This window comes from Protopterus annectens, chromosome 4.part1 (genome assembly GCF_019279795.1).
Source record: "Protopterus annectens isolate FY-2018-M chromosome 4.part1, PAN1.0, whole genome shotgun sequence".
NCBI lineage: Eukaryota > Metazoa > Chordata > Ceratodontiformes > Protopteridae > Protopterus > Protopterus annectens.
The window spans coordinates 313,139,703-313,167,054 of NC_056734.1; the positions used below are offsets into that span (position 1 = coordinate 313,139,703).

The 27,352-nt window shown below is 38.3% G+C and overlaps 1 protein-coding gene across 1 annotated transcript in view; it reads left to right on the top strand.

Annotated features, from left to right (window-relative positions):
* The window catches only part of LOC122801370 (C-C motif chemokine 20-like), a 91,054-nt gene extending 63,953 nt beyond the window's left edge, over positions 1 to 27,101 (top strand). Inside the window, exons 3-4 of the mRNA XM_044070901.1 lie at positions 20,248 to 20,329; positions 26,454 to 27,101. Of these exons, the coding sequence (XP_043926836.1) occupies positions 20,248 to 20,329; positions 26,454 to 26,465 (94 nt within the window). The 3' untranslated portion in view covers positions 26,466 to 27,101. The remainder of the gene's footprint in view (positions 1 to 20,247; positions 20,330 to 26,453) is intronic.
* Positions 27,102 to 27,352: the final 251 nt, after the last annotated feature.

Consider the following 27,352-nt stretch of genomic DNA (forward strand, 5'->3'; position numbering starts at 1 on the left):
AAACAGCAAACATACTTCTGAAAAAAGAAAGTATCTTTCACCAAAGCAATATGTAGAATAAGGAATGAAAATTGTTTTCATTTTTACTTAAGCACAAATCAAGAGGCAATTCATACTCAAATAAACCGCAGAAGTAGTCTGCTTCCAGTACATAACTACAGCACAACCCATTTAAGTAAAATACTGCAGAAAATCTTATTAATGTAAAATGTGTTAGTATTTTATATATAACATAGATTCATAGGTTCATAGTTGTTTGGGTCTATATTATAAACATGAATGCCCAAAACAGTGAATACATCTACATCAACACATAAAGGTCAATGTACAAAAAGAGTAAAATACGTAATCAGCGAAAATAAAAATGCGAATGTATTTGCTTGGCCAGCAGGGCGATCGTGGGGATGAGGAAATGTATCCTTTTCCCCACTGTAGTGGGGTCTCAGAGTTAGTATATTTAAGTAGGAGGAGTGTGGGGGGCACAGCTCCCCACATGGGGGGGTGCAGGGTGGCTTGCCCCCCTGCACGAGTGTGTTAATTTAATTTTATTTAGTTAGTTTGAGCTTACCTGCATGGCGCTGTTGGTTGACGAAATATGTTCGGTGTTTTCATTTTCACTGATTACTTATTTTACTCTTTTTGTACATCGGCCTTTATGTGTCGATGTAGATGCATTCCCTGTTTACAGCTTTCGTGTTTATAATACAGATGCAGTTGTTTACTTGGTTAACAACCACAAGGACCTTTTTGAGCCTAGCTATGCATCCCAAATCTCTGCCTAGTTCTGCTACCCTTGATAAGTGTAAGCACAGGCCTGGGAGATGAATCATTTACAGTTTACCCATGTCCATTACAGTAATAGGTGCCAAACCAGGGATGAATTTCTGGTTTCCCATCCAATTGTCCAAGTTGCACTTGAAATGTGTTAGGGAGGAACTCTGCTTCACAGGGATGGACAGCCTGATCCATAGAAGCAGTAGTCTCTGAGATAAATACCTATCTCTCCAGCAGGTCCTATTTATATCACAGACAAGGGTTAAGCCTTTATAATGGGTAATTCTGGTACTGTTTGTTTTGTGGATATGCAGGGGGTCCATCAGAGTGGGGTCTGACAATGTCCTGTATGCTAGGCATAGATCTCCCCTCAAAAGCCTGTAGGAGACAGAATACAGGGATGGGGCCTTGAGGTGGTCTGCATAGGCCATATTACTTATGCCCTGTATTCTTTTAGTGAGAAACATCTGGGGACATTCCAGTTGTTGGATATGCCTGGTTAGGTACATACCAAGAGGGGCATTGTACTCGATAGGTCTAATGAATGCTGAATATAGTATTTAATTATAATCAGTATACTGAAACTGTAAAATTCATCATCATATCATATCCGTCTACTTACTGTTAGCTGCTTTCATAGGTTCTTTCGAGTAACATATCCAGAACATTTTTTCAGAGTAAAAAAATTAATAAAAATAGGTACTGTTTAAATAAAGTATGCACTGATGTATTAACAAATTATGAGTCAATATATGTCTCCATTTCTTGTTTATCTCTCTACCCATCCTCTCTCCTTTATTTATTTTAATTGCACATCACTTTGCATTTCTTTTCTGCCTTTCTTTTCTATTTATGTTCCTTTTCTCGCAGGTCCAGAAGTCCCAGGAGCAGCACAAGCATGTCCCTCCCAGTTCAGGAAATGTTCACTCTCTGCATGTCACAGAGTTGGGGTGGTAACATCAGTCCTGCAGGTGCCCTGGCATGGCACTGCCTGGCAAGCTGCACAGACTATGAGCTTCAGGACTTGGTTGAGGATGTGTTGGAGCAGGTAGTAGAAAGATAACTGCGGCCCATGCAGTATCTCCAACAGCAGATGCATAACTCATTTCCCTGGTTGGCTCTGACCAGCGAGCTACGCCAGACTTCCACTCCCTGAATATCAGGGTTTTTCACTGCACTGCAATCAGCAATGGAGATGTTTGAAGTCCTGCGGACTGGGGTGTTACTGGAAATAACTCCTCCTCCTCCTTCTTTCCTTCCTTAATCCCCTCTTCTACACCCTCAAACCTACTTCCTTCCCAATATACATGATTATATTAAAAAATGTTGAAAAATATGGGAGTCTATCCCAACCAAAAATACAGAAACTCTCTTCTCATACCTCCTCCAGCAAAATTCTCATGATGTGTTCCTTCTGTGTACCTCGCTTTTTTATGTCTCCAACTTTTCATTCTTTCCTATCTTACCCTTTTTAATCTTTCAAAACACAGTCAGGGTGTCCACATCAGGACACCCTTGTACAAAATATATAAAAAAACATTTACATGTTTTAACACCAGTACTATACATTGTGCAACTGTGACAATAAAGACACCCCTGGAACATATAACAGTTTTTGGAGTGTATAGACCAGCAAAGTCAAGTGCTGATGACCTAGAGGAATTCACACATATATTGCATGAAACACAGGAGGGAAGAATTATATTAGCCGGGGACTTAAATTTACCAGTAAATGACTGAAGAAATATTGATTCAACAACATTAGTAAGAAAATTATTCACAACAACTGTTCAGTAACCATTGCTTCACACTGAAAAAGAAAAAAAAAATACTACCAGGGAACAGAACATATTAGACATTGTTCGTGTTCCTTAAGAAATCACTGCTAATTCATATCAGCTTTTACTATCACTGAGGTGCATTGATCTTAGGGTTATAAATGGTAATTTGTTGCTAGATAATTCTGCCAAACTGAAATCTAAACCAATGCAGAGATGATTAATAACTGATTATATGGAAGCAAAACAGTCACTATGTAAAACTAACTGAAGTGATGCGTTCAGAGGAAAATTTGCAGAAAGAATGTGGAAAGTTTTGAAATAGAAATTGTTTGATAGCAAATAATCAAAAAATGTTTAACATCAGGATATAGGCGCACAATTTAGGAAGGGTATATTTTCATAAGAATAAGATACTTGATTAAGGTGAGAGACAAAAAATATAAGAAATGAAAAAGAGGTCAAACTGCAACTTTGAAAACTGAAATAAACAACCTGGACAAACAAATTAATCATAGTGCAATACAAGATTAAGAACAATTTGAAGAAAATGTTTATAAAGATCTTGAGCATAGTGGGAAACCATTTAATAGATGCATAAGACATGGAAGGAGTAAAGACATACAAACTGATAATTTGTTAGATTCTGAAATAGGTTCATAGGTTCATAGGTTCATAGGTTCATACTAGGCTATCTGCCCTAGGGCATTTATAAGCCTAGCCAGAGTGTGTTTGGCTTTCGCCACCCATTTTAAATTAATTTTGCTATGCCCTTTTTCGAGGTTAGTATACTGTGCCTCTGTCTAACAGTGACACAGAAGTGATACCCAGGGTAAACCTACGATCCCTCATCTACACATCAAGATTCCTCTTGAAGAGAGTCAATGAGGGACTCTGCCTAACCTGGACTGGGATTTTATTCCAGAGTGAAGAGAGCCTCTGGGTTACGAATCTGTCCCTCCAGCATGTCCTATTTATTTCAGTGCTGAGGTTCATGTCTCTCGAGCGTGTTGGATTTTCTGAGGTGCAGCATGTCCATTAATTCTGGGTTGGACATGGCTTTATACGTCAGGCACAGATCGCCTCTGAGCAGGCAGTATGCCACTGAGTAGAGCTGGAGTTTCTTTAACTGGGCAGCATATGACATCTATTTGAGCCCTTTGATCCTCTTGGTGAGGTACTTTTGGGGTCTTTCCAGTTGCTGCAGGTGTCTGGTAAGGTACATCCCAAAAGGGGCATTGTACTCAATTATGGGCCTGATGAGGGATGAGTAAAGAGGCACGATGACCTCCCCTGATCTAGATGTGAATCCCTTCATGATTAGGTGGGCTATATAAAATGTTTTTCTAACCACTTTGGCCACGTGGTTGTCAAATGAGAGATTGCTATCAACTTGGGTCCCCAGGTCCCTAATTACTTCTTCCATACTTAATGGATTACCACCTATGTGGTAATTTGTGGGCACTTTGTTTTTGCCAAAGGGGATGACTATACACTTTTTGGCGTTTAGCTTGAGGCCATGGCTCTGGCACCAGTTGTCTGTTTCTATGAGGTACTTTTGGAGGATGCTTGTGTCAGCTGGAGAGTCGATTATAGCACCCAGTTTGCAGTCATCTGTGAACTTGGTCAGCCACAGTCCTTCCGTGTTGGCCTGTACCTCCGTGAAATATATACCGAACAGGAGGGGTCCCAGGACTGAGCCTTGTGGGATGCCACTTGTAACCGGTTTGGAGTCTGACATGGCTCCAGCAATTCTAACCATGTGGGTTCTGTCCTGTAGCCAGTTTGCAACCCATCTAGTGACATAGGGGTTTATATTTAAGCTGGTGAGCTTATCTATAATGCCCGAATGGGGTATTGTATCGAAGGCTTTTGTGAGGTCCAGGTAGGCTGTGTGTACCACCTTCCCCTCGTCAATGGCCTTGGTGACTGTTTCAAAGAAATTGACCAGGTTTAAGAGGCAGGATCTGCCCTTAACAAAGCTGAACTGGGTAGGATCCAGTGTCTGTATGTCCCCAATATCTTTTTTTATGAGGTCCATGACGATCCTTTCCATAGCTTTGCAGACCAAGATAGTCAGGCTTATGGGGCGATAGTTTCTAGGATCCGTTGAGGCACCACCTTTGTGGAGAGGGACCACTGTTGCTGTACGCCACTCTTTGGGTACATATCCTGTGGTAAGGCTGAGATTGAACATTAGTTTTATGTTTGGGTTTAGCTCTTCTTGGAGTTCATGTAGGACGCAGCCCGGGACACCGTCTGGTCCCATTGATGCTGTGTCTTTTCCTTTGGAGAGGGCGGCCCTTACCTGAGCATCTGAGATGGCAGGGGGGCAGCACCCTGCTGAGATAGATATTTGCCCTTTTGGTGGGGGGGGGAGAAGTTTGCACTGAACCTGTCAGCTAGGATGTTGGCAATGTCTGTGAGTTCAGTGTATTTTTTGTCATTTTGGACTAATTCTGAGCATATCTGGGAATTCCCACCCAGGTTCCTAACATAACTAAAGAAAGCCTTGTGATTATCCTTAGTGTCCTGTGCAATTTTTCTCTCGAAGCTGGCCTTAGACGATTTTATGAGTGTCCGTAGTTTTTTGCTAACACTGATCAGAGATGCCTTCCCTTTTTGGGATTTTGCTCTATCATGTAGTAGCTTCCTCCTTCTATTGTATAGTTTGTTTATGGCTGGGGTCCACCAGACAGGATGTCTGCCTTTGGAGGATTGGGTCTTGGTTTTATCTGGGATTGCATGATCCATGCATTCCTGAAGATGTTCATAGAATGCGTTTATAAAGGATTCTGCAGTCTGGGCCATATTTTCCACAGGCCCGGGGGCTTTGACGGATTCCACCTCGGTTTTGAGGAGTGTGAAATTTGCTTTAGAGAAGTTTTTCACTGTGGTTTTCTGGGCAGGGGGTGGGGTTGGGATGTGAATATCCAGTGAGATTAGTTTATGGTCTGATCTTACCAGTGAGGGATACACTTCTGGTCTGGAGCATAGAGTCCCCATGTTGGTGATGATCAGGTCCAGTATGTTTTCCCCTCTTGTGGGAGTGGTAACAAGTTGTTCCATAGCATTTGAGTTTATAAATTCTAGGAACCTTTGAGCTAGGGTGTTGGAGCTAGAGTAATGCTCCCAGTCTATGTTTGGGTAGTTGAAGTCGCCCAATATAATGGTGTTTGGAGAGACCTTCATATTTTCCAGTGTTCTCAGGTAGGCCGAGTGGGGTTCCTGGGTTTGGGAGGGTGGTCTGTAGCAGGCTATAAACTGGAAAGCAGTTTTCCCACTGTTAGTTGCACATGGATAGTCTCTGATGCTTAGTGCTGTGCCACCAACCTGGAGGTGTGGGTATCTTTGACGAATATTGATACTCCCCCTCCTTTTCTGGTTCGGTCCAAGTTTTGGGGCAGAAAAGCATGGTATGAGGTATAACCTGGTAGTGCTGGGGTGCTCTCGGGAGCCTTGAATCAGGTTTCTGTTACTGCACAGATATCGATGTTCTCCATGCTAAGGAGAGTTTTGAGTGCATGCATCTTGAGGTTTAGACTTCTGGTGTTGAGTAGCATTACTCTTAGTTTCTTATCCCTTGTGATACCTATGGAGGTGGGTTTGTCTTTTGAGCCTTGCCTAAAAAAGGCACTATGGGGGTAGCAAGACCCTTTGCCAATATCTGAAAGCCCAGGGGTGACAGGGGCAAGCCGTCCCTAGTGAAGCATCGTGGCTTGTCGAGCATGTCATCTCAGGCTGACAGGCATTGGATCCCCTTTGAATGACACCAATACTTAAGCCAATTGTTGAAATTGATCATCTTGTCTTCATATTGTGGCATCATTCTTGGTGAGGGTAAGATGCTACTCAAGGTCAGGGTCATACCGGCCTGGGCCACATGCTCAGAGAACTCCTCTATTTCTCTTTTCATGTAGTCCAGGGAGGTACGTCTCAGGTCATTCACACCAGCATGGACAATGACTGAGTCAAATTTGTACTTGCCTTGGAGTGACCTGAGTGCTTGTGTTATGTGGCGGATCCTAGCGCCCGACAGGCAGCTCACAGTGACCTTCTCCTTGTTCAGCCTGGTGAGCGGGACGTCAGTGTGCCTGACGATAGAGTCACCTATTACAAGTGTATCAGGTGTGTTGTTTAGCCTTAAGGGCTGTGACTGTTCGGCACACTGGCTTTGTGAGCTATGTGTTGCACGTGTTTTGTTTTGGGATAGCGGTTGCTTGGGTGTCTGCTTTGGAGGTCTCTGCTGCTTAGGCAGATTTTATTTAGAGCCTCCGAGTATGTTTTGTGTGTTTATGTGTTTGATTTGCTGTCATGGTAGGTCTATGTGAGACTGGAATTGTAGTGAGTGTGGTTTCCTTCTCCTCCTGACAGGTTTCACCAGTACTGAGTTGAGAGAGCTTAGCCTCCAGTTTGGCTATATGGTTGCATCTCTCACATGTGTTGGAATTTGTTGGGAGGAAGAGAGGGTTGTCTGTGTACATGAGGCAGTTGTAGCATTGCCTCAAGATTCCCAGATTCACCAGTAGACCGGAGAGGAGATTGACAACTGACCTTTGGACATGCTAGAATAGTATTGAGAATTCCTTTATAATTGAAAAAAAAGGGCCAATGGGGAACAAGGTACTCAAGGGGAGTTTGTGAGGGTGTAGTGCTTTTAACTTTTTAGTGCTGACTTATATAATTGCTTTACTGAGCAAGTGCCAGGTAACTTAAATGCAATGTGTTACAGGTAACTTAAATGCAAAAATGACAAACAGTAACTTTCTTTCAAGTGAAACAAGGAAATAAGTACAGTAAGCAATGCAGATGTCACTAGGGATCCACAGAAGCGCTGAAAAGCCACGTTTTAGGAGGAATTAGTGTTTCAGGGAAATAACAAGCATACAAACAAAGCTAGATTCAGCAGGCCTGGATCTAGTCTATGCTACAGCAAACAAGGTGTACCAATTTCAGTAAGAAACAGTTCAAATATGCAGGCACTATAAACCTTTAACCAGAAATTCCCAGCTCAGAAGGGCAGAGTCCAGCCTCTCCTCCCACAAGAGTGCAGACCACGAACCTTCTTATTGTAAAATAACTGGCCTGAAGCCCAAGTGCTTAAACCAGAACTAATACACTTTTAGAATAACAGACACTGAGCCCTCAATCAGCAGTTCCCAACTTAGAAGGATGTAAGCTACCTGTCCTGCCACCACAGTGCAGGCCACAAACCTTCCTAATGTAAAACAACTGGTCTGAGCCCAAGTGCTTACTCATATACAACAAAAGTATAAGTATATTTAAAAAATCTTATGAAAATAGTTTGGCTCCACATAGGGGGTGATAAGTTGTCTTAGTGGCATCCGGGTGACCTCAGATACTGAAATCAAATTAGATTATATTGAAAAATGGGATCCAAACAACACTCAGGGAGGAGACAGAATTAGTAATAGTGACCTGAGAACACTTCATCAAGAGCTTACAGTGCCATTATATTTGCTATTTACTAGGTCATATAAATATAGGGATATTCCTCGAGATTGGAGACATGCACCTATTAAACCTGTCTTTAAGGAAAGGGGAATTGGACAAACCCTTAAGTCTACTTTCATGTTTTGTAAAATAATGCAGAATGTATTATTGGATAAGTTATCATCAGAATTGGAAAGGTTGGGACCTGAAACCATATATCAGCATACATATGTTCAAAATAGATCTATTCCCACCTGTAACACCATGTTCTATAACAATATAATAACAGCTATGAATTAAAAATCGTGCTGTGATATAATTTATATAGATTTAACTTCGCATTTGGCAGGCTCACACACAAAACACTGATCAATGAATTAGAACAACTAGGTATTGATTCATAGGTTCATAGGTTCATAGGTAGGTACTAGGCTATCGGCCCAAGGGCCTATGTAAGCCTAGCCAACAAGGTTCCCTGGCTTACGCCACCCAAGAAAGTTATTTTCCTGTGCCACTGACGAGCAGAGACACAGAAGTGATCCCCGGGGTGTATTTCCTATTTCACATCCACTCATCAAGATTTTTCTTGAAGAATGCTAATGAAAAACTTTGCTTGTAAAGAGTAATTTGTTGCTCGATAATTCTGCCAAACTGATGTCTTCTTGATAAGATGGATAGCTGCATGTCTTACAAATAGGACATGGCAAGTATCATATAGCAAGCAATTAGACAGGTGAAATCCTTGGTTAGAGTCAGGGTGTCCCACAGAGCTCTGTTCTAGGCTCACACTTGTTTAGATTGGACCTTTCATATCTATCTTTTTCATCTGAGGTGTTCTACAGTCTGTATGCAGATGAGTTGAAATTGGGTAAACCAAATACATGTTTTACAGATAGGGCACTTTTGCAAAAAAAACTTGACTAAATTGACTAGTCAGGCACAGGAGAATAATATGTAGATAAATACATCAAAACTAAGCATATGAGATTTGGGAGATATATATTGAAAGGTAAATATTTAAGATAGCACACAGTCATTGAAACTGTAGATTCATTTAGAGACCTTGGTATATGGGTAGATCCAGCTTTGAGTTTTTCTAATCATATCACCCAATTGGATAATGATAGTTATAGAACTATAGGCTGTGTAAAAGGATTATCTAAAGTTTAGGAAATCAGAAATGAAGTCATTGTTTCTTAGTTACATTACACCCAAACAGGAATGTGGAGCAGCAATATAGAAAACTTATAAGAAAACAAGCAGGAGTAAACTGGAAAGATTACAGCAGAAATATACGAAAGGCAACCATGGATGTCAAAATTTAAGTTTTTTATGAAAAACTAAAGAATCTGAGCTTGTTCAGTGTCTCATATAGATATTTAAAAGGACATCATATTCAGGTAGGGCATTTAGAGACAACTACCTCTGGGAATATGTGAGGTTATCAAAAAGTAGTAGAGAAACATCAGACACCCTATGTACAAGATTCTATAGGAACCTATGCCAAGATTCTATAGGAATAAGAAGTGTATTCATTGTTTTTTTCTGAGACAGCAGTGGATGCATGGACTAGACTACTAAATTACATTACAGCAAGCACTAGTTTAGATATTTAAGAGCAGCCTGGATGCTTATGTGAACAACTGTTCTGGTATATTGGCAAACTAGAAGGGCATTAATGCCCATGTTTGAAATATTTCTATGTATGTATGTATGAATGTATTTAATGGATAACATTGCAGAGGTAAGATTCCTGCAATCATAACTGAATATGTATACTTTACACTCTAGAACATGGCACCTTTACACTTTCTCCTTTATGCAAACAAACTAGCATTTACAGATGATTATGATAAGTAAAGTGAGTTTAGTGGTGTAGGGGTTAGCATTGTCTCCTCACAGCAAGATGGTAGATTCTCATCTGGAGTGCTTTCTTTGCAGTCTGCATGCCCTCTATGTGTTTAGATTGTTTTTTCCAAGTGCTTCAGTTGCCTCACACTCCAAAGATATGCAGTAGGTGGATTTGATACTTTAAACTGGTCATAGATGCTAGTGCATGTATGGGTTATCTGAGTTAGGACTAACAAACTTGTCCCTTAAAAGGGAAAGAATTTATTATGGAAACAGAAAGAAGAATTGTAGTCTTTTGTTGTTGTCCCTGTGACCCAGTTGATGGCAAAATACGCTGTAGAGACATATGATAAGATTTTTCATAAAATCACATGTATCAATTAATTACACATTAGTTAGGTTTATTTCAAGTAATGATACTGCTATTTTTAACTTACGGAGAGTGTTTGGGTGCCTTTTTTATTATCTGCCTTATTATAATGATTGAGCAACATTTCAATGTTACTAATTGAGCAGCTTTTTCTTATAAAAACCCAAAGGTCGGTGGGAGTGACAGCTCTGCTATTAAAACCACAAGAGCTGCATTTTACAACCTTACTATCTGTTCTTTGCAACATGCAAACCTAAATTGCTTATTTCACAGTTCAGCTATCATCACTTTTTAGAACAAACAGTAAAATAAACATAATAACAAACAACGTGTGTGTTCTAAAACAAATTCTTCAGAATTAAAAGTAAAATTATGGCATAAAGGAATTTACTCATAGATATTACACTTCTCACAGAATCCTCAGAGGAGCATTGGAAAAAAAGAGAAATGATTTAGCGAGCTGGATTCGTACAAATGTCCCCTTCCTTCTGCATAAAATGGTAGCATATCAGCTGTTTTAAATGCAGAAACAAGAGATATATGATTTGTAGAAAAAAATAAATAGATATATATATATATATAATTTGATAACCAAGGTAGAAAACTGAACAAGATAGATCACATGTTTCATCTAGTTCATAGGTTAGTACTAAGCTAACTGCTCTTGTGAGCCATTTTAAGCCTAGCCAGTTATCCCCTGTGAGATTCAAACACTGTACCTTTGGTTTGTAAGGCAAACACCTTAACCATTAACCACCCCTCCACCCCCCTCCCCTTGAGGATGCACAGAATCAGGTTATATGCACAGAATCTTGTTCTAAGTCTAGACAGAAGTATAACATACTTTTAACAGATGTGTAACCAAAATTTCAATTAATTTATATATTGTTTATAATGTATAAAGACTACAGTTATAGGTACGTCGAGCAAAATATCTCTTAAATTAAGAATTTGCTTACCCTGCATGTATGTCAATGTGTGCTTTGTCTCCTAAGCCTCATGTCAGTGCTATTACTTAAACTAAATTGACAGATGTATGTCTTCAGATTTACTTTATTAAGCTCATCATAATCAATTTCTACAGCTGTATTCTTTCAAGATGTATAATTTGTAAATAAATGTGCAACTGTTGGCATTCATTTTTAATCTCTATACTCTTCCCTTTTAGGCCCAGGTTTTGGCATTGATCCAGTAAATTTACCTTGCCATCAAAGAGCAAATAAAAAAAAAAATAAAATAAATAGTGCTCAATGTTCACTGCTACACAGATAGAAGTGAATGACACACTTATCATGAGCAGTTTCTATGGTTCAGGCTGTTCTGTGGTGCACTAAGAGACAATAAGCTATGTCACAGATGAGGAATTTAGTGCCATGGAGCAGAGCAGCATACACAACAGACAGACCAGAAAAATGGCACAGCTAAGGCAGGCTTAATGTTCATTTTCTATATTATGGATTTTATGACTGGCCTCCTACATTGTATCCCTAGTGTGTATGACAAGGGCAGATTGCATGCATTTATATAGATTACATATGCATACTTGTGAAGTTTGCATTACCCTTTTGAGGCACAAAACAAGGGTAGTTTATATTGCCAGTATGTACACAGGACAATAGCTACCTAGGTATGTATCATTAGATTTACATTGTGCAACACAGCAGCAGACTGTGTGCTACAGGCAACAATGATCCACAAACCATCTACATATACACTAGACAAAGCAATGGTGCACAGCTGCAGTCTGTGCTGGTACTTACAACAAGGTAATTGGCATCTGAGCAGGGAAACATAGGTTTTAAGATTAGTACTAGGCTACCTGTCCTTGTGGGCCATTTTAAACCTAACCTATTACCCCATGTAAGAATCACACCATGCACCTTGTGTCTATAAAGTAAGCACCACAACCATTATGCCAACCTCCCACCATATAACTATACCCAACCATGTCAAGGATGTCCTTTGCTTCCTTGGCAAAAATATGTGCCAGAAAATACTCAAAGTGTTATGCAATCATTCTAGATTCTTAGTGCGCATCCATTGCTGATAATCCTAAGCAGTTGTGAACAGGGCAGCTGGATAAGGGGGTAACAGCTGCTGCAGGTGATGCAGTGGCAGTTTATACTGAAGGGTTTGTTTCATGTACGCCTGGTATAAGAATTATTGTCTATAACATCTGTCACTGGTAATGCTGTGACATATTATTCTACTGTAGAAATGACTTCCACATTACTATGGTATGTTTTATCGGGTCTTTATCCGTTTGGCAAATGCTTAATTGAGCAAATCACTAATTATCATGCCCACTTCAGTGAAAACTCTAAACAAATGATAATTTCAGTGAAAAATGTCCTACGGAAAGGACGTGATTGAACTTCATCGGGGATTTGCCCATTTATCCACTGTACTGTGATCTCAGAGTTGCTACATTCAGTTAAGTGGGGGGGGGGGTGAAACCCTCCACTTTGCAGGGCTTTAAATTTTGTTGTATTTGTTCCAGTCAGTAGCTGGCCTACTAGGTTTTTCCCTGGGAAATGTTTGGCTGGAACAGTCATTCGCTTAACTGAGCTGTCACTGATTTGAGTTTGATGATTAGCAATTTGCTCAATTAATCTTTCGACAAAGTAATATAGATCCATTTTATCAAGGGTTGCCATACTGAGGCCCGATGATATGAGTTGGAATCAATCAATGTCCTGAAATTACTAGGTTGTATAAACCTTATGTTATGATGGAAGGAGATGTAATATTATTATGAGACTGTGCATTAGGTATTAATTAAAACAGAAAGCAGATTATAAAACAGAGATTGAATAGTAGCACATGAAAACAGAGACCATATATATAAAAGAGATGCTCTGTGTAAAAAACTGCATCATTCCATGTAAGAGACATCACTCACTGTATCCTGTTAGTCAATGTAAACAAACCTTAGGGTTAGACAGTGTTGGCATTGGCTATAAACATGGAACCTTTGAGCCAATTCACTGAATCCTACTCACATTACTGGATCTTAGTGAAAGGTGACCCAATCAAACCTGAGGTTCAGGATTCATGTATGATATGCAGAGTGTCACTCATTCAAAACTATTAACCTATATTTGCATCTCAGTTTTAATTATTTTTTTTTTTTGTGTACTAACAGATTTAGTCCTACTAAGGTTGGCCAGCTTTCAAGGGAGACCTGAGATGGAGTTCATAATGAGTAGGAGTTGTCTGTTGAGGACACAAGGACATTTTTTCTTTACCTTTTTCAGTTCCAGAAGGGAATGTGAATGCTAAGACTGCTGTAGGACAGAATTTTTGTGCTGCAAATGTTTTGTTTGTTTTGTTTCTACAAAAATAACTGAATTAAATAATACAAAGACATGCATGCATTGCAAGGTATTTGTTGATGACGAAAGATAAAGTTAACTTTGAAAGAAAAGGGGAAACCAATGACCACATGTATTTTGTTATTGTGGAGTGAAGTGCATCAGTACCAAGTGGACATCTCAGAATCATTGTGGGAGAGCCTTCAAATGGACAAAGAGAAGTAGTAAATGTCCATTGTGAATGGAATGCAAACATGTAAGGGTAGGGTAGTTGTACTTGGTATATTGTTGTGCCTTTTGGCTTTTCCCAGTTAGGGGTCGCCACAGCAGAACCCCAGTCCGCTAATGATCAGTAGTTGATTTTTACGTGCTGAGTTACCAGCCCTGATGCACGACCTGTAACGAAGGTATGCCCATTCACACATGTCTCCATGCAGAAGACGCTGTAGCTGAGAATCAAACCGGACAGTGTCTTACTGTGAGGCGACAACGTTACCACAACACCACCACCGCGGGTACTTGTACCATGGTATATAATGTGTTTAAATAAATATAAAGACAAGAAATAGGAACAGGTATAAAATACCTTTTTCTCTTTTTCAAATGCTTTAGTCTTTAGATGATAGAGTGTGAAACAAACAAGTGATTTACAGGGAAAAAAATGACAAAATAAAAAAATATGTGGACTTTATTCCATCATCCTGATAACTCCTAACACCTTGATCACAATGTCTTCTAGGGAGTACAGACACCATTTCAACAATGACACTTTCAAATAAAATCAATTAAAAATCAATGAAACAATCAGCCACTTGCAGTGGCTCAACAATGTTAGACTGGATATCATTAGACAGTCATCCTACAGGTTGTAGATGGACTAAGGTTTTGGTTTATTCAAGCTGTACTGTAGATATCCAGCCAGCCATCCAGTCATTCTCAGCCTTTTTTTCTCATTTTACACGTGGGGTCGGAGTGTTAATTCCACAGTGAGAATCATCTTGATCTAAGGTTTACACCAGTGGGTATATCACATGCTATTTACAAAAGATCTCAAAATATTTGTGCATCCCTAACCACCCAAACCTGTCTGACATTTAAAATGGTGGTCTTCATTTTCACCCATGTCTCACTATGTTAACTGTTTTGTCTTCATATTTATGCGTGTAAGGTATACAAAGGAATCTATCACTTTCCTTTTTAATTTTCAGAGTAATATATCGTGGTCCTGTAATACAGTCTTGTGCTCTGAAATACTTGTTTTCAAGGGTAAAGATCTTGTTTTCATGCTCTTTACTAAGTATCATCTTCCTTTCCATCTATTGAAATCATTTGCTTTTAATTAGGCACTACTTATGAATTCCCTTTAATATTCTTATGTATACAAACAGTCTGGCTGATCTGGCTTACATTTATTATTTTTTCTCCACTTTCTGCTTAATTCTTTATGGCTTACCCCAGTACCCCTGTCCATTGACAGTTCTACCAGCCACTCTTACATTCTTTTAATTATCTCCTTTCTAATGATGGGAGTCAGTGTGGAACCTAATGGTTTACTGCGGGGGGGGGGGGGGTTCATGCCATTGCTGCCTCCATTGAGGAGATTTTGTTAATTTGTTATTTATCCCTTGATTTCTCTCATCCCTAGCATTCACCTGTTATGTAAAAGGGCTACTACTTTCTGTGGACCAGAACTCCCCACAGGGAATCCCTACATGAATGTCCTCTCCCATGGGATTGGTATGCCCATCTTTCTCTGCCAGCACCTCAAATGCCTGAGCTGCCTAAATTGGGGTCACCATAGTTAGTGCTGTACCTCTCTATGTCATAGTGTTGGCTGCCTTACTTTTATCTTGAGACTCATATGTTTCAATTCTAGTCATGGACTTTTAATTTATTTATGGAATCAAACTCAGACTTAAACTTGTTTTAATATTAAAAAAAAAACAACTTTTGAATTGTTCTCAACAAAGAATGTCATTATATTCTGAATTTTGAAATTCCGCTACTTCCTAGTAGTTGCACATGATGTCACTGACTGACCAGCAAACACACTGCCAGAATCGATAGTCATTGTTTATGGGATTCATCTTCTGGTCTGTGAGCTTCCAGGTCTGTTCTTATTTCAGCCAATGGATTATTACAGCACTAATCTTCGACCTATATACGTATATCCACAGAGCCCATTCTGTTGTATATTGTCTTTCTTGAGGAAAAGTAGAACTAGCAACAAAGATATTAATGGTTTCTTTATAATGCTTATAATTTTACAGGTTTAACCTGCAGAATCATATATGATTACTGTATGCATTTACCCCCATTTAGAGTTTATTGAAAAGCCCACCATAGGTTATGGTATTACTGCCACTTGGGCCTTTGGCATGCATCTGTAATTTATATCAGAAAATGTCCACAATGGGGATATGTACATCATTCATAGAAGAGACTATAATGCCCAGTAATGTACTAGTGGTCTAAAAGAATTTTGCACCAGCTAACTGCCATACATGTAACATAGCAGGATGACATTGTGGTGCCCAAAGTTTTATAGAGATAGAACGTGAAAGTGCATGGTCACTGCAAATACTCCCACTATACAAATCAGGAGGCTATGGGCCACACGGCATTGTAACACTTGATGGCGGCCTGACTAGCTACATACCTTATAGCCACACATCCTGCAGGACACTCACACACAAAGCAGTGTGAGAACCACAAACAAAGTGGCCATCAGTAGGGTCAGGAACATGCTCTATTTGCATTCAGTTTAATACATTTTTACAGTCAGCCTGTACCCAAACTTAGAAAGCATTCAAAACAGTATATACTACAAAGAGTTATTATAACATATTAAGAACAAACAATTTTGGAGTCTGGCTGTTGCAGACTGGGAGGGGTTGCCCATTTTATATATAGGGCTAACCACCTGGCAGTGTAAGGCATGGCTCAAGATGACTGCCACTGTTGAAGTGACACCCCAACCCCATGTTCAAAAATGGAAAAATGGGTTGAGGGTGTATATATATATATATATATATATATATATATATATATGGATTCAATATAGAATACCGAAATCCCGAAGTTGGAGCTTCTGGTGTTGGGGTGAGTGAATGGATGGGTGTAAGTTTAGGTAAGTACGCATGAGTATGTTGGTTAGGGGCTTTTGTGTATGTTAGTGTGTGTTTTGGCTGTGATGTGTATGTGCAAGGGGCTGTGAAATGTGTGGGTGTGAGTTACATTTGTGTGTGTGATTGTGCGATCTAGGAGTTAGTATATATAAGATGGGGGGTGGGGGGTACCAGGGGGCTTTCTCCCCCTACTTGTCTGTAGTATAGGATTGCATGTTTGATTGTGGGGGAACATTGTGTGTATGTGTATGTGTGTGGTGCATTTGTAGTGTAGGTTCGCAGTTTTAAGTTTCGTAGTTATGGGGTTTTGGGATTTTAAGCTTTCGGCTATAGAATATCGAAATACTTAAATTCAGGATTTCAGTATTTCGGGATTCTGTAGTGAACCCATACACACACACACACACACACACACACACACACACACACACACACACACACACATATATACACATATATACACACACACACACATATATATATATATATATATATATATATATATATATATATATATATATATATATATATATATATATATATATATGGCAATATATACATTGGCAACATATTGGAAATTATTCCCTGGCATGTTTACTGCCATCTGGATGTTGTTGGCCCACTGTATCTGCTAGATGGCTTTGCAAGTGCAACATTAGTGCATGTGGTTAGTAAAGCCAATAGCAAAAAGAATGCAGATGGGTCCAATAATATTGGCCCTGGTATTGTGGTCGTATGGTAGACTGCATAGTTCTGACTTTATTTTGTGTTAGTAAACTCCCAGTATCTCAGGCAAATGCTGTATATCATGCCATATTGCCACCATGACATGCTCGACCCCCCCACCTATATATGGTCATACCCAGAGTTTGTCCAACTAGACTAATGTCTGCAGAACTAGGTAGACTTCCCTTTGCCATAACTTTCCAGTGTCCCTGATTTTATCTCATATGTTTGCTCTCTCTCTCTCTCTCTCTCTCTCTCCTAAATGTTCTGATCTTCTAGTAAGTTACTGTGGATTACAGAATATCAGTAATGCCAGACATAATAACTGCATAATTATTATCGTTTAGAAAATGCATGTTGATTCAAAATATGATGTCTCTTCAATTTATCTTTGAATTAAAGTAAAATTTAAAATCTGGTTTGGGGCCTTATCTACAAATATGTTTGGATTCCTGCCTGATTATTTAGTGAGGAAGTTGACAGCTATGGTAGGCGCACACCCACATGAATCAAAAGGTACACAGAGTCACTCTTCACAGATGACATTGCCAAAACTGTAAGGGACCAGCACAGTTGTGGCAAGGCAGACATATCTGAAATGTACTGCCCCCAACTCACAACCAGATACAGCAGTCAAATACAAAAGGACAAAACTAGCATTAATCACTGACATAGCTACACCCCACGATTATATTGTCTTAAGTACTAAGAGTCACAAAGGCATATAAAACATGAGGATTTGCAAGCAGAAATTAGAGCAATGTGGGATAAAGAGTGCCAGACAGTTCCATTAGCAGTAGGTGCAGCAGACCTAATAAAAAATAATTCCCAAGCACATTTAAATATGCTGCCGATAAGTGTATCTCCATGTGAGCTACAAAAGGAGACAGGTCTGGGAGGTTAGTGGATGCTGGGAGGAGCATCACTATCATACACCAAAGAAGAAGCAATAGTAATTTCAAGAATTTTAATTATACCCTGATTCAGGAATTGAGTTAATTCCTATTATAATATTAGAAACCAAAAGAATTTGGAGAAATTAAAAGAAAAATACTAGTGTTTCTGTGACTAATGACGCTGGCTTATGGGACGTGTGATGTACCATAAGCAATGTAGTCAGGTAACAGATTTACTGTGGTGTATCTATAGCAATGCTACTTCAAAACAGTGCACCACTGGCCAGGTGTAAGGATTTTGCAGCCTCTACATCCCTGGGCCACTATGCAGAGCTATCAATATGCAGACTCTATGTGCAGTCCTGTTTTGCTAGTGGTATACATGACATGGCACCATACAGAGTGTGGCTTCTGCATCTTAAGTGCATGTTTACAGGAGGCACTATGAACTGCTCACAGCAGTCACCACCAGGTATAGTAATTGCACTAATGCAGTAATGAACTAACCAGACTGTATCATTTAATGCATAACTACACCCAGTCATTGCAGTGATGCACTAATGAACTACTCAGACTGTGTCAATTAATGCATAACTACACCCAGTCATTGCAGTCATGCACTAATGAACTACTCAGACTGTGTCAATTAATGCATAACTACACCCAGTCATTGCAGTCATGCACTAATGCACTACTCAGACTGCGTCAATTAGTGAATAACTACACCAGTCATTGCAATGATGCACAAATGAACACCTCAGGCTGTGGCAAATAATGCATAACTACACCCAGTGATTGCAGTAATGCATTAATTAACTAATCAGGTTGTGTGAATTAATACATGACTACGCCTAATCATTGCATGCCTTGGTGTGGCAACTGTCCACTCTTGCCCAGTCATAGGTTCACTCTCCTCCATAGTTGCATGGTTACTCTCTACATTAACCAATGTGTCTCTAGTGATCCATCAGGCTGCACAAACCCACCCCTCAAATATGCATCTCCACAGTTGTTGCCATGCACATATCCCTGTTACCTCAGAAAACAAGTGTGTGTACCATGTCAGAATGGATATCTACCACACCTGTGCATGTGCATGATAGGGGGCAGGCAACATTGGCTGGGACATCATCCTCTTTTGGTGGTTGGCTAGAGGCTCACAGATTACTACTTCACATTGAAGAGATTGAGATCTAGGCCACTGCACGCCTCTGAGTCATGTAGTAGCGTGCACCATGTTCGCAGTTTGAGAAATGATGAACCTTGCTAACAGCTACACATACTTTGCATATTAGACCAATGCAGCCTTAATGTGGACATTAATATTTTACTTCCAGGTGTCCTCAATGACCTTTGCCCAAAGACCTGACAAACTATTGCATCCTGTACCAGCTGTACTTGTTTGTGAGCCAATTATGCATCTTGTGGTTGGTTAGAAGAGTCTGGGGTCCGTGATTAATTCTTGGGCACCATGTCACTGTCCTCCAGCCATGTCTCCAGGCACCCCAGCATCATATTTTACAGAGTGCTGCAAAAAATGACCCTACAATATACCATTGCAGGGATGCTATCAGATATGTCCAGACAGCAAAACACATCTTCAGTTGACCGAGGACACATGTCAAATCCACAATGATAGGCACAAATTTGACTACTACATAAAAACTAGTATGCAGGTGTTAATACTGAATGAGTCTACAATGAAAAAAGAGTTCTGTAAAAATGGATAAATTCATCTCATCGTATATATTATTTATGCTTTTTATTTTTCCTGTGTGAAACTCAGTATATGTCTTTTTCTGTATGACTAAACCGTGACAGGCTGATTTGTACAGCATCTCAGACAGGTAATGTTTTTAATGACATGAATTTCATTCTTAATATATTTGGTTATGTCTGATAATGACAAAAGCACTTTTACCAAAATGTTGCTTATTAGCTTAAATTTCTGTTTAGATTCTATACCAAGGAAAAAGGAGCAATATGTTCAGATCCCAGTGCAAAGTGGGTAAAAAAAAAAGTCAAAGAACTTAGCCAGGTATGTTTTTAATTTTTTTTTTGTAGACTGCTTCAATCTTTTTGACTTTGCTTTGTTGTGTTTTTTATGTTAACACCATAAATGTATTTTCCTAATGAAGAAACTTTATGTTATACAATGTTTTTTTCCCCGAAGCTATGCCACAAGCTCGCATTATGACTAGAAATGCCCCAAACCTTATGAATTGTAATAAAGCAGCATACATTGCCATGTGCCTGTTCTTCTAATGCTGATATCACTCTTAATTAAGCCGTGTAGAAAATGTAATTACAACAACTGTGTTTCTTCTTAGCAGCTTAACATCAATCAGTCTCTTACTCATGCATTCACTTCGGCTAATGTGATTTATCAACATTTCTTCAAAAGTTTGATTTAGAAAAATGGATAAAATGTTTAATGAGTGAAGCAATTAGCAAAGGTTGGTAAAGAAATGTAATACCCATTTTGCAATGGTGTGCAGAATCCATGAAGAAAATAAAATAAACAAAATAGGATATTATAAATAAAGAGTAAGTCATTACTGAAGATAGAATTAAAATATGCATATGATAATATTATTTTATAAAGACAAAATGAATATGACAGGTGGATGTAAATTAACACAGGTTGAAAATTAATGTCAGAACAAACCTTAATGCAGGCAAAACACAAACTGTGCAAATGACCACTTGACCATCATAGCATTGTATCATTCATGCTACTATGAGCAGCTACTACTGAAGAAAAAGATTCCCACTATGTACATTTTAACGTGGATAGTGCATGGAGCATGGTGGGGACTTGCATAAGGAGACAAGAGAGACATAAATAGGACATTTTGCAATTTGAAAGTTGGAAAGAGTTATGCATGAACAAGTGGTGAGTGTTGACATACAATGGTAAGTAAGATAGATGAACATGGCACAAGTAAAGCACTCACATCCTAAAGACCAAACCATTAAGACAGACTACCGGGGGTTATTTGGTGATGTTTGAAAAAGTGATTAGAAATAAGCTTATAAAAGATTCAAATATGATGCTGCTCTCATAGTAAAAAGAGGAAAGATGTTAAGGAGCACAATTTGAATCTGATATGTTGATTAGATAAAGTGAAAATTAAACTATACTGCTCTGTTCATTGACAGGTGAAAAGATGATATGCCAGTTGCATGATATGGTAGTCATTCAAAAAAGGATATGAAAAAGTATACAAAATAAGCATAGATATCATTCCAGAAAAAAAATGGTTTGCAGAACTAAACACCATGCAGCAGACGGAATTATGGACAAAGTGCAGTAAAGTGAACTAGTGTGTGTGTGTGTGTGTGTGTGTGTGTGTGTGTGTGTGTGTGTGTGTGTGTATGTGTGTGTGTGTGTGTTTGTGTGTGTGTGTGTGTATGTATGTATGTGTGCGTGTGTGCACAGGTGTGTGTCCATGTGTGTTTCTCCAGTGATTCAAGCTAGCAGCATTAAAATAAACTAGTTTGTGTGTGTAAACTCTTCAATAAATAGATAAATAAATAGAACCCATTTATTTGTTAATTGCTTTGTACTGGCTATAAACTAATTGCTCTCAGTCATAATTTAAGCTGAGGTGGCCCCACCTATCACAATGAACACAAAGAAAATGTTCTTATAATCTTCTCTAACCCAACAACAGTCAATCCCCAACCATGGTGATTTAATTTTTGCTGCCATAAGTGTTAAAAACATAAGAAATAAAACTGCTGAACTTCATGCCTGTATTACCCAATATTAGCCTGACATTCTCATTGTAATTGAAACTTGGCTTAAACCCAGCATAACCAAATGCAGAGGTATATTGTCTGGCTATAATATCATCTGTAATGACCATATAAAGAGGAAAGGTGGAGGAATTGATTTAATATTTCCCCAGCAGCAACCACTTTTTCCCTTACAGCAAACCAGTACCAGCATTCAGTTCAGCAGAGCTTCTTATTGTTTTCCTCAAAATAATCAGTTATAAACAAATATGTATTACTGTCCTTTACATCCCTCCTGGTGACAATACAGCTATACTGGAATATATCCTACATTATATATTCATAAGAATTCTGCAAGAAAAAATACTACTAGGTGTGTGAATGCCAATTGGCTGGGCATAAGCTGTAACTTCTCTATATCCAGCATGAACTTATAAGGTTTCACACAACCAATAAATAGCAATACACATTAGCAAGAAACCAAATTCCATATTAGACTGGATGCCAGTATCACACACTAATAAATATACCACCACAGGTACAATGTCAGACTCTCTCAGTGCTCATCTCCCACTGTATATTACAGACATCTCACACAGTCAGTTAAACAGCATATTTATAAAACAACTCACAGCCTTTCCAAGTTTAACTCAAAAATGTTCATTGCTACACTATCATCTAGTATTGGTAATGTCCTAAAATTCCTCCCATTTGACAATGCTGTAAATGAATTTAATACAATTTGTCTAAATATTGTAAACAGTATTGCACCTCCAATTAGGAAGAGAGTAAAAACATATAATGCAATTTAGATATCTAAAAAGAGTAGAATGCTAATGCAGAATAGAGAAAAAGCAAGGAAGGAATGGCAAAAATTTAAAGCACCTCAATGTCTTGAAAACTTTAGAATGCTTTACAATCATACTGAAGAGCAAATAAATGAAGACAAAAGAACTATACTATAATAACTTTCAGATTAATACTAAATAAAACCCTAAACATTTTGGACATTCATTAAAGAAATCTTAAATCCCTGCCAAAAAATCATCCCAAACCCCTCTCCTGATAACTCACCACTCAAAACTGCAATACATACAGTTCAACTCTTATTTTGTAGCAAGTATGGCATCTCTAACCAAGGATTCCACAAGATCTAATCCCAACACTGTCCCGCAGCCACATATCAGCACATCCACCTTCACCTTCAAACCTGTGCCCACATCCTATATAAAACTACTCTTAAATAAACTTAAACTGTGCTCTTCTTCAGCTGATGACCTTCCAAGTGAGTACCTAAAAATAGCAGCTAATAGCATTCCCTATCCTCTCTCAATTCTTATAACTAGATCAGTGTAGGAAATCCCATGCTCCCTCTCTCTGGAAAAATTCACACATTATCCCTCTGCACAAAGAAGGAAATTCAACAGATAGTAATAACGTTTGACCTATAAAACTGTTATCTCCCCTCGCTAAAATACTTAAGAAATGTATTCAAAAACAATTGCTAGACTATCTACTGCAGGATGAACTCCTATCCCCTACAACATGGCTTCTGTCCTTCCCACAATAGTAGCACTGCTTTTCTAACTTATAAAGATATTGTCAGTAAAGCTATAGATAATGGCAAACTACTCTCTTCCTTATTTCTAGACTTGTCTAAAGCCTTTGACAGTTTGTCAAAGCAAACTTCTACTTTAAATTTCCTCACTAGGTGTCTCTCAGCCCACATTTCTGTGGTTCAAAACCTACCTGTCCAATAGATATCAGTCAGTAAAATGGCAGTCCATGCTCTCTCCTTACCTCCCGGTCAACAACAGTGTACCACATGGCTCTATCCTTTATCCCCTCCTCTTTAACATTTTCACCAACTCCCTCTAAGCATCCACACAACAGGCCACCATAATAAAATATGCAGATGATACTACTCTCATTTGCACATCTGACAACATGGTACACCTCCAAAAAATGACACAGCAAGCTTTAACAGCCACTGAAACATACCTTTTTAACTCACAACTCCTGCTCAACCCAGAAAGGGCCAAAGTACTACTTTTTTTCTACAAATCCTTACATTTGATTTGCATATACAAAACTGCATAAGAAAAACTCATCAAAAACTAGGGATACTTTACAGAATCAAGTGCTTTTCCACCAGCGCAACTAAAGCTAGACTTGACACTTATCTCCTCATCATTTGTCTTTATGGCCCTTCCATCTTTACGAACCTCTAGGCTTCACAAAAAATAAAACTTGAACAATGCTATAACAAAGTTGCTAAATTTGCAGCAAATACCCCTTTTAGAACCTGCCACTATATAGCACTTAAAAGCTTAAATTGGTTAGAATTGCCTCATCATCTAAAATATACACAGCTTCTTACCACATATAAAATTATTCGGCATCCATCGGTCTGTCCAGCACTAAAAAATATTCTACACAACTATGTTCCCAGTCCGTCATTCATTGCAATCCAGTGACCAAAAACTCTTGTCTGCAAACTTATCACATCTGATGGGCATTGTCTGTACTCGTACAAGGTTGCTAATGCCTTCTTACCTGTACCCATCATGTCAATATCCTCCCTCCCATCTCAAAACCTCTGTGAAAGGCTTCTTAGCTAAAATCTGGCTTTGTTTTTGCTCAAATCCATGATAAGCTATATCCCTAAATGAGAACAAGTACCGTTTCATTCCTTATACATCTTCCCTCTCCCTTATTCACTTACTTCCTTACCTCTATCAAATGCTCTTCCCTGACTTTTTCTCTAAATATGCCATAAGCCTATTTTCCCTTACTTCATATTACAGTTTCTGTTTGTATTAAACTAACTTTCCTTTAATTTCTCTACAAACTGTCTAAAAATGTTTATAAAAATTAAATGATTGTCATATAACTTGCATCAGTTTGTAATACATGTTTTTATATTATGACTAATTTGTTATAATTAATTAACCTGGACATGTTATTTTATTTTTGAAAATTGTGAAATTATTGTTCTTAAAATCTTTTGTAATAAATTGTAGCTTTTCTCTCCAGGCGTCCACTGAAAATTGGCTTTTATCCATTCGGACTTTCCCAGTAATCAAATGTCAATAAATAAATAAATAAATAAATAGATAAATAAATAAATATAATAAATAAACATTTAAAATAGTGACCCAAAAGGTGTATAAAAAAGAAAACATGAGAGGGGAGTATTCAGAAACAAGTGCTGCACTATAATAGCCTGCTTTAAGCAGATTTGTACAGTGGAATATATGCATCTGATTCAAAGACTGCTGCAGCATTACAATGGTATGAAACCATGACAAGGTAAGCTACAGCAGTAAACCGGACATCACTGTATACAAATGTATCATTTCAGAAGCCATAGCTACTGCAGTTTATCCATGTGTGCTTCCACAGAGACATACACATGGAGTGAATGATGGAAACAGTAATGGAGAGCGAGTCAAATTAAAACTCTACCATACTGTTTTGGAGTGAAGCAATAGCAGAAAATGCCATTTTTTGGGGTGTAATCCCATTGTTCCATATAACAAAAGGAGAATTGGTAGTACTTTAGGAGGTAAGTACTTCATGCTTCTGCGTGTATGTGCATGTGGACATGTGAGCATGCAGGTGTTAGTGTGTGCACGTGTGCATGTGTGTGTGTGTGTGTGTGTGTGTGTGTGTGTGTGTGTGTGTGTGTGTGTGTGTGTGTGTGTGTGTGTGTGTGTAGAAGAATAATAAATTAATTGCTTTTTATTACCATAACACTATTAGATTTGACACCAAACTAACCAGTGGTACTATAGTGATATTTTCTCTGATCACCACCCATATTTTTCCTACAAGTATTTCTTGAGGGCAAATAGTTGTCAAAAGATAGTCCCAGTTAATAAAAAAACAATGATTTTGCTATACACCTCAAATATACAAAAGCCATATAACCTACGTGTGCTAGTCTCATTAATGCCTACATATTTCTAGACCTATAGTACCTTTTTTCTGTTTCTTTATCAGTAATATATGAACAGAAACTGTTTCAAGTTTTATCTTCAGGACACTACAGTACAGTCATTAACATTGTCATATTATCCTTTCCACAACTTCTGTTTGGTCTTTTGTAACCATATTTATGTACTTGATTCTTGAAATATATATATTGTTTCCATTGAATATGGCTCATAGGACTTTTTACACATTATGTATTTACAGAATTATCTAACTGAATAATTTACTTTGCATCTCAGAAAGCTGTTCTAGCAGCAAATGACAGACTCAGAAATAAACTTCTGTTGTTCTGAGCGTAACCTGTATCAGCCAAAGAAGAAAGCAATAAATCATTCATTCTGTCACTAATACAAAAGATTGTTTAATCTGCCTCATTCATTTGTTGTTTTCAGTCTGATACTCATGTTATCCATCTTGTTTTCCAGAAACAGAAATAAAAATATCAGACTGCAAGAAGAAAAGTGAACAGCAGTAATAAAATCAAATAACGTTAACCACAATGAATGAATTTTGAACTTTTGAATCATGTGAAAACCTTTTGACTACCTACTTACCATGGCATTAACATAATTACCTGGTTACTTTCAAAACTGATGATTTGTAGATTGTTTAAATTTCTCTACATTAAGCTGATGGGTATTGGTGTTTGAATGTTGTTTTATTATATATCTGTAACACATAAATTAAGTTGAAAATGTATTGCTGTTTGTTGTGAAAAAATGTTAAATTAAAAAAAGCAAATATGTTTTCAATGACCTAGTCATGCATACATGCACAGTCACACAGAAATACATACATGTACACACGCACCCACACATACACACACACACACACACACACACACACACACACACACACACACACACACACACACACATCCATAGTATAGCTCACAGTAGTATTATATGTCTATTAATTCCTTTAACGGCATAATTCCATGTGTTGCAATCATACCTGACGTGAAGAGAATTGAAATGCATTTTACCACAAGTGATGTAATGATAAAGTAGATGTTCATCTAACTGCTACTTCTCCATATTTCCAAAAGGAAATATTAAAGTCTCGTGACCTGTCTTATGTGTTTATGTTAGTGTGTGTTCTCATGAGTTTTAGTTGAAATAACTTTTATTGCAATATCCATTCATTGCTCTTTACAGATGTTTAGGGATAGATCACTAAGACTGATTAGGTCTAACTAGATTATTTTTTCATGCAGCAAGTAAAACGATTTGACAGTTTTGTATTATGTAACTTCTAGAAAGTGTTGTAGGTACTCCAGTGAACACTAGATCTATAGTACATATTTATTGCAGAGCAGGTCAAT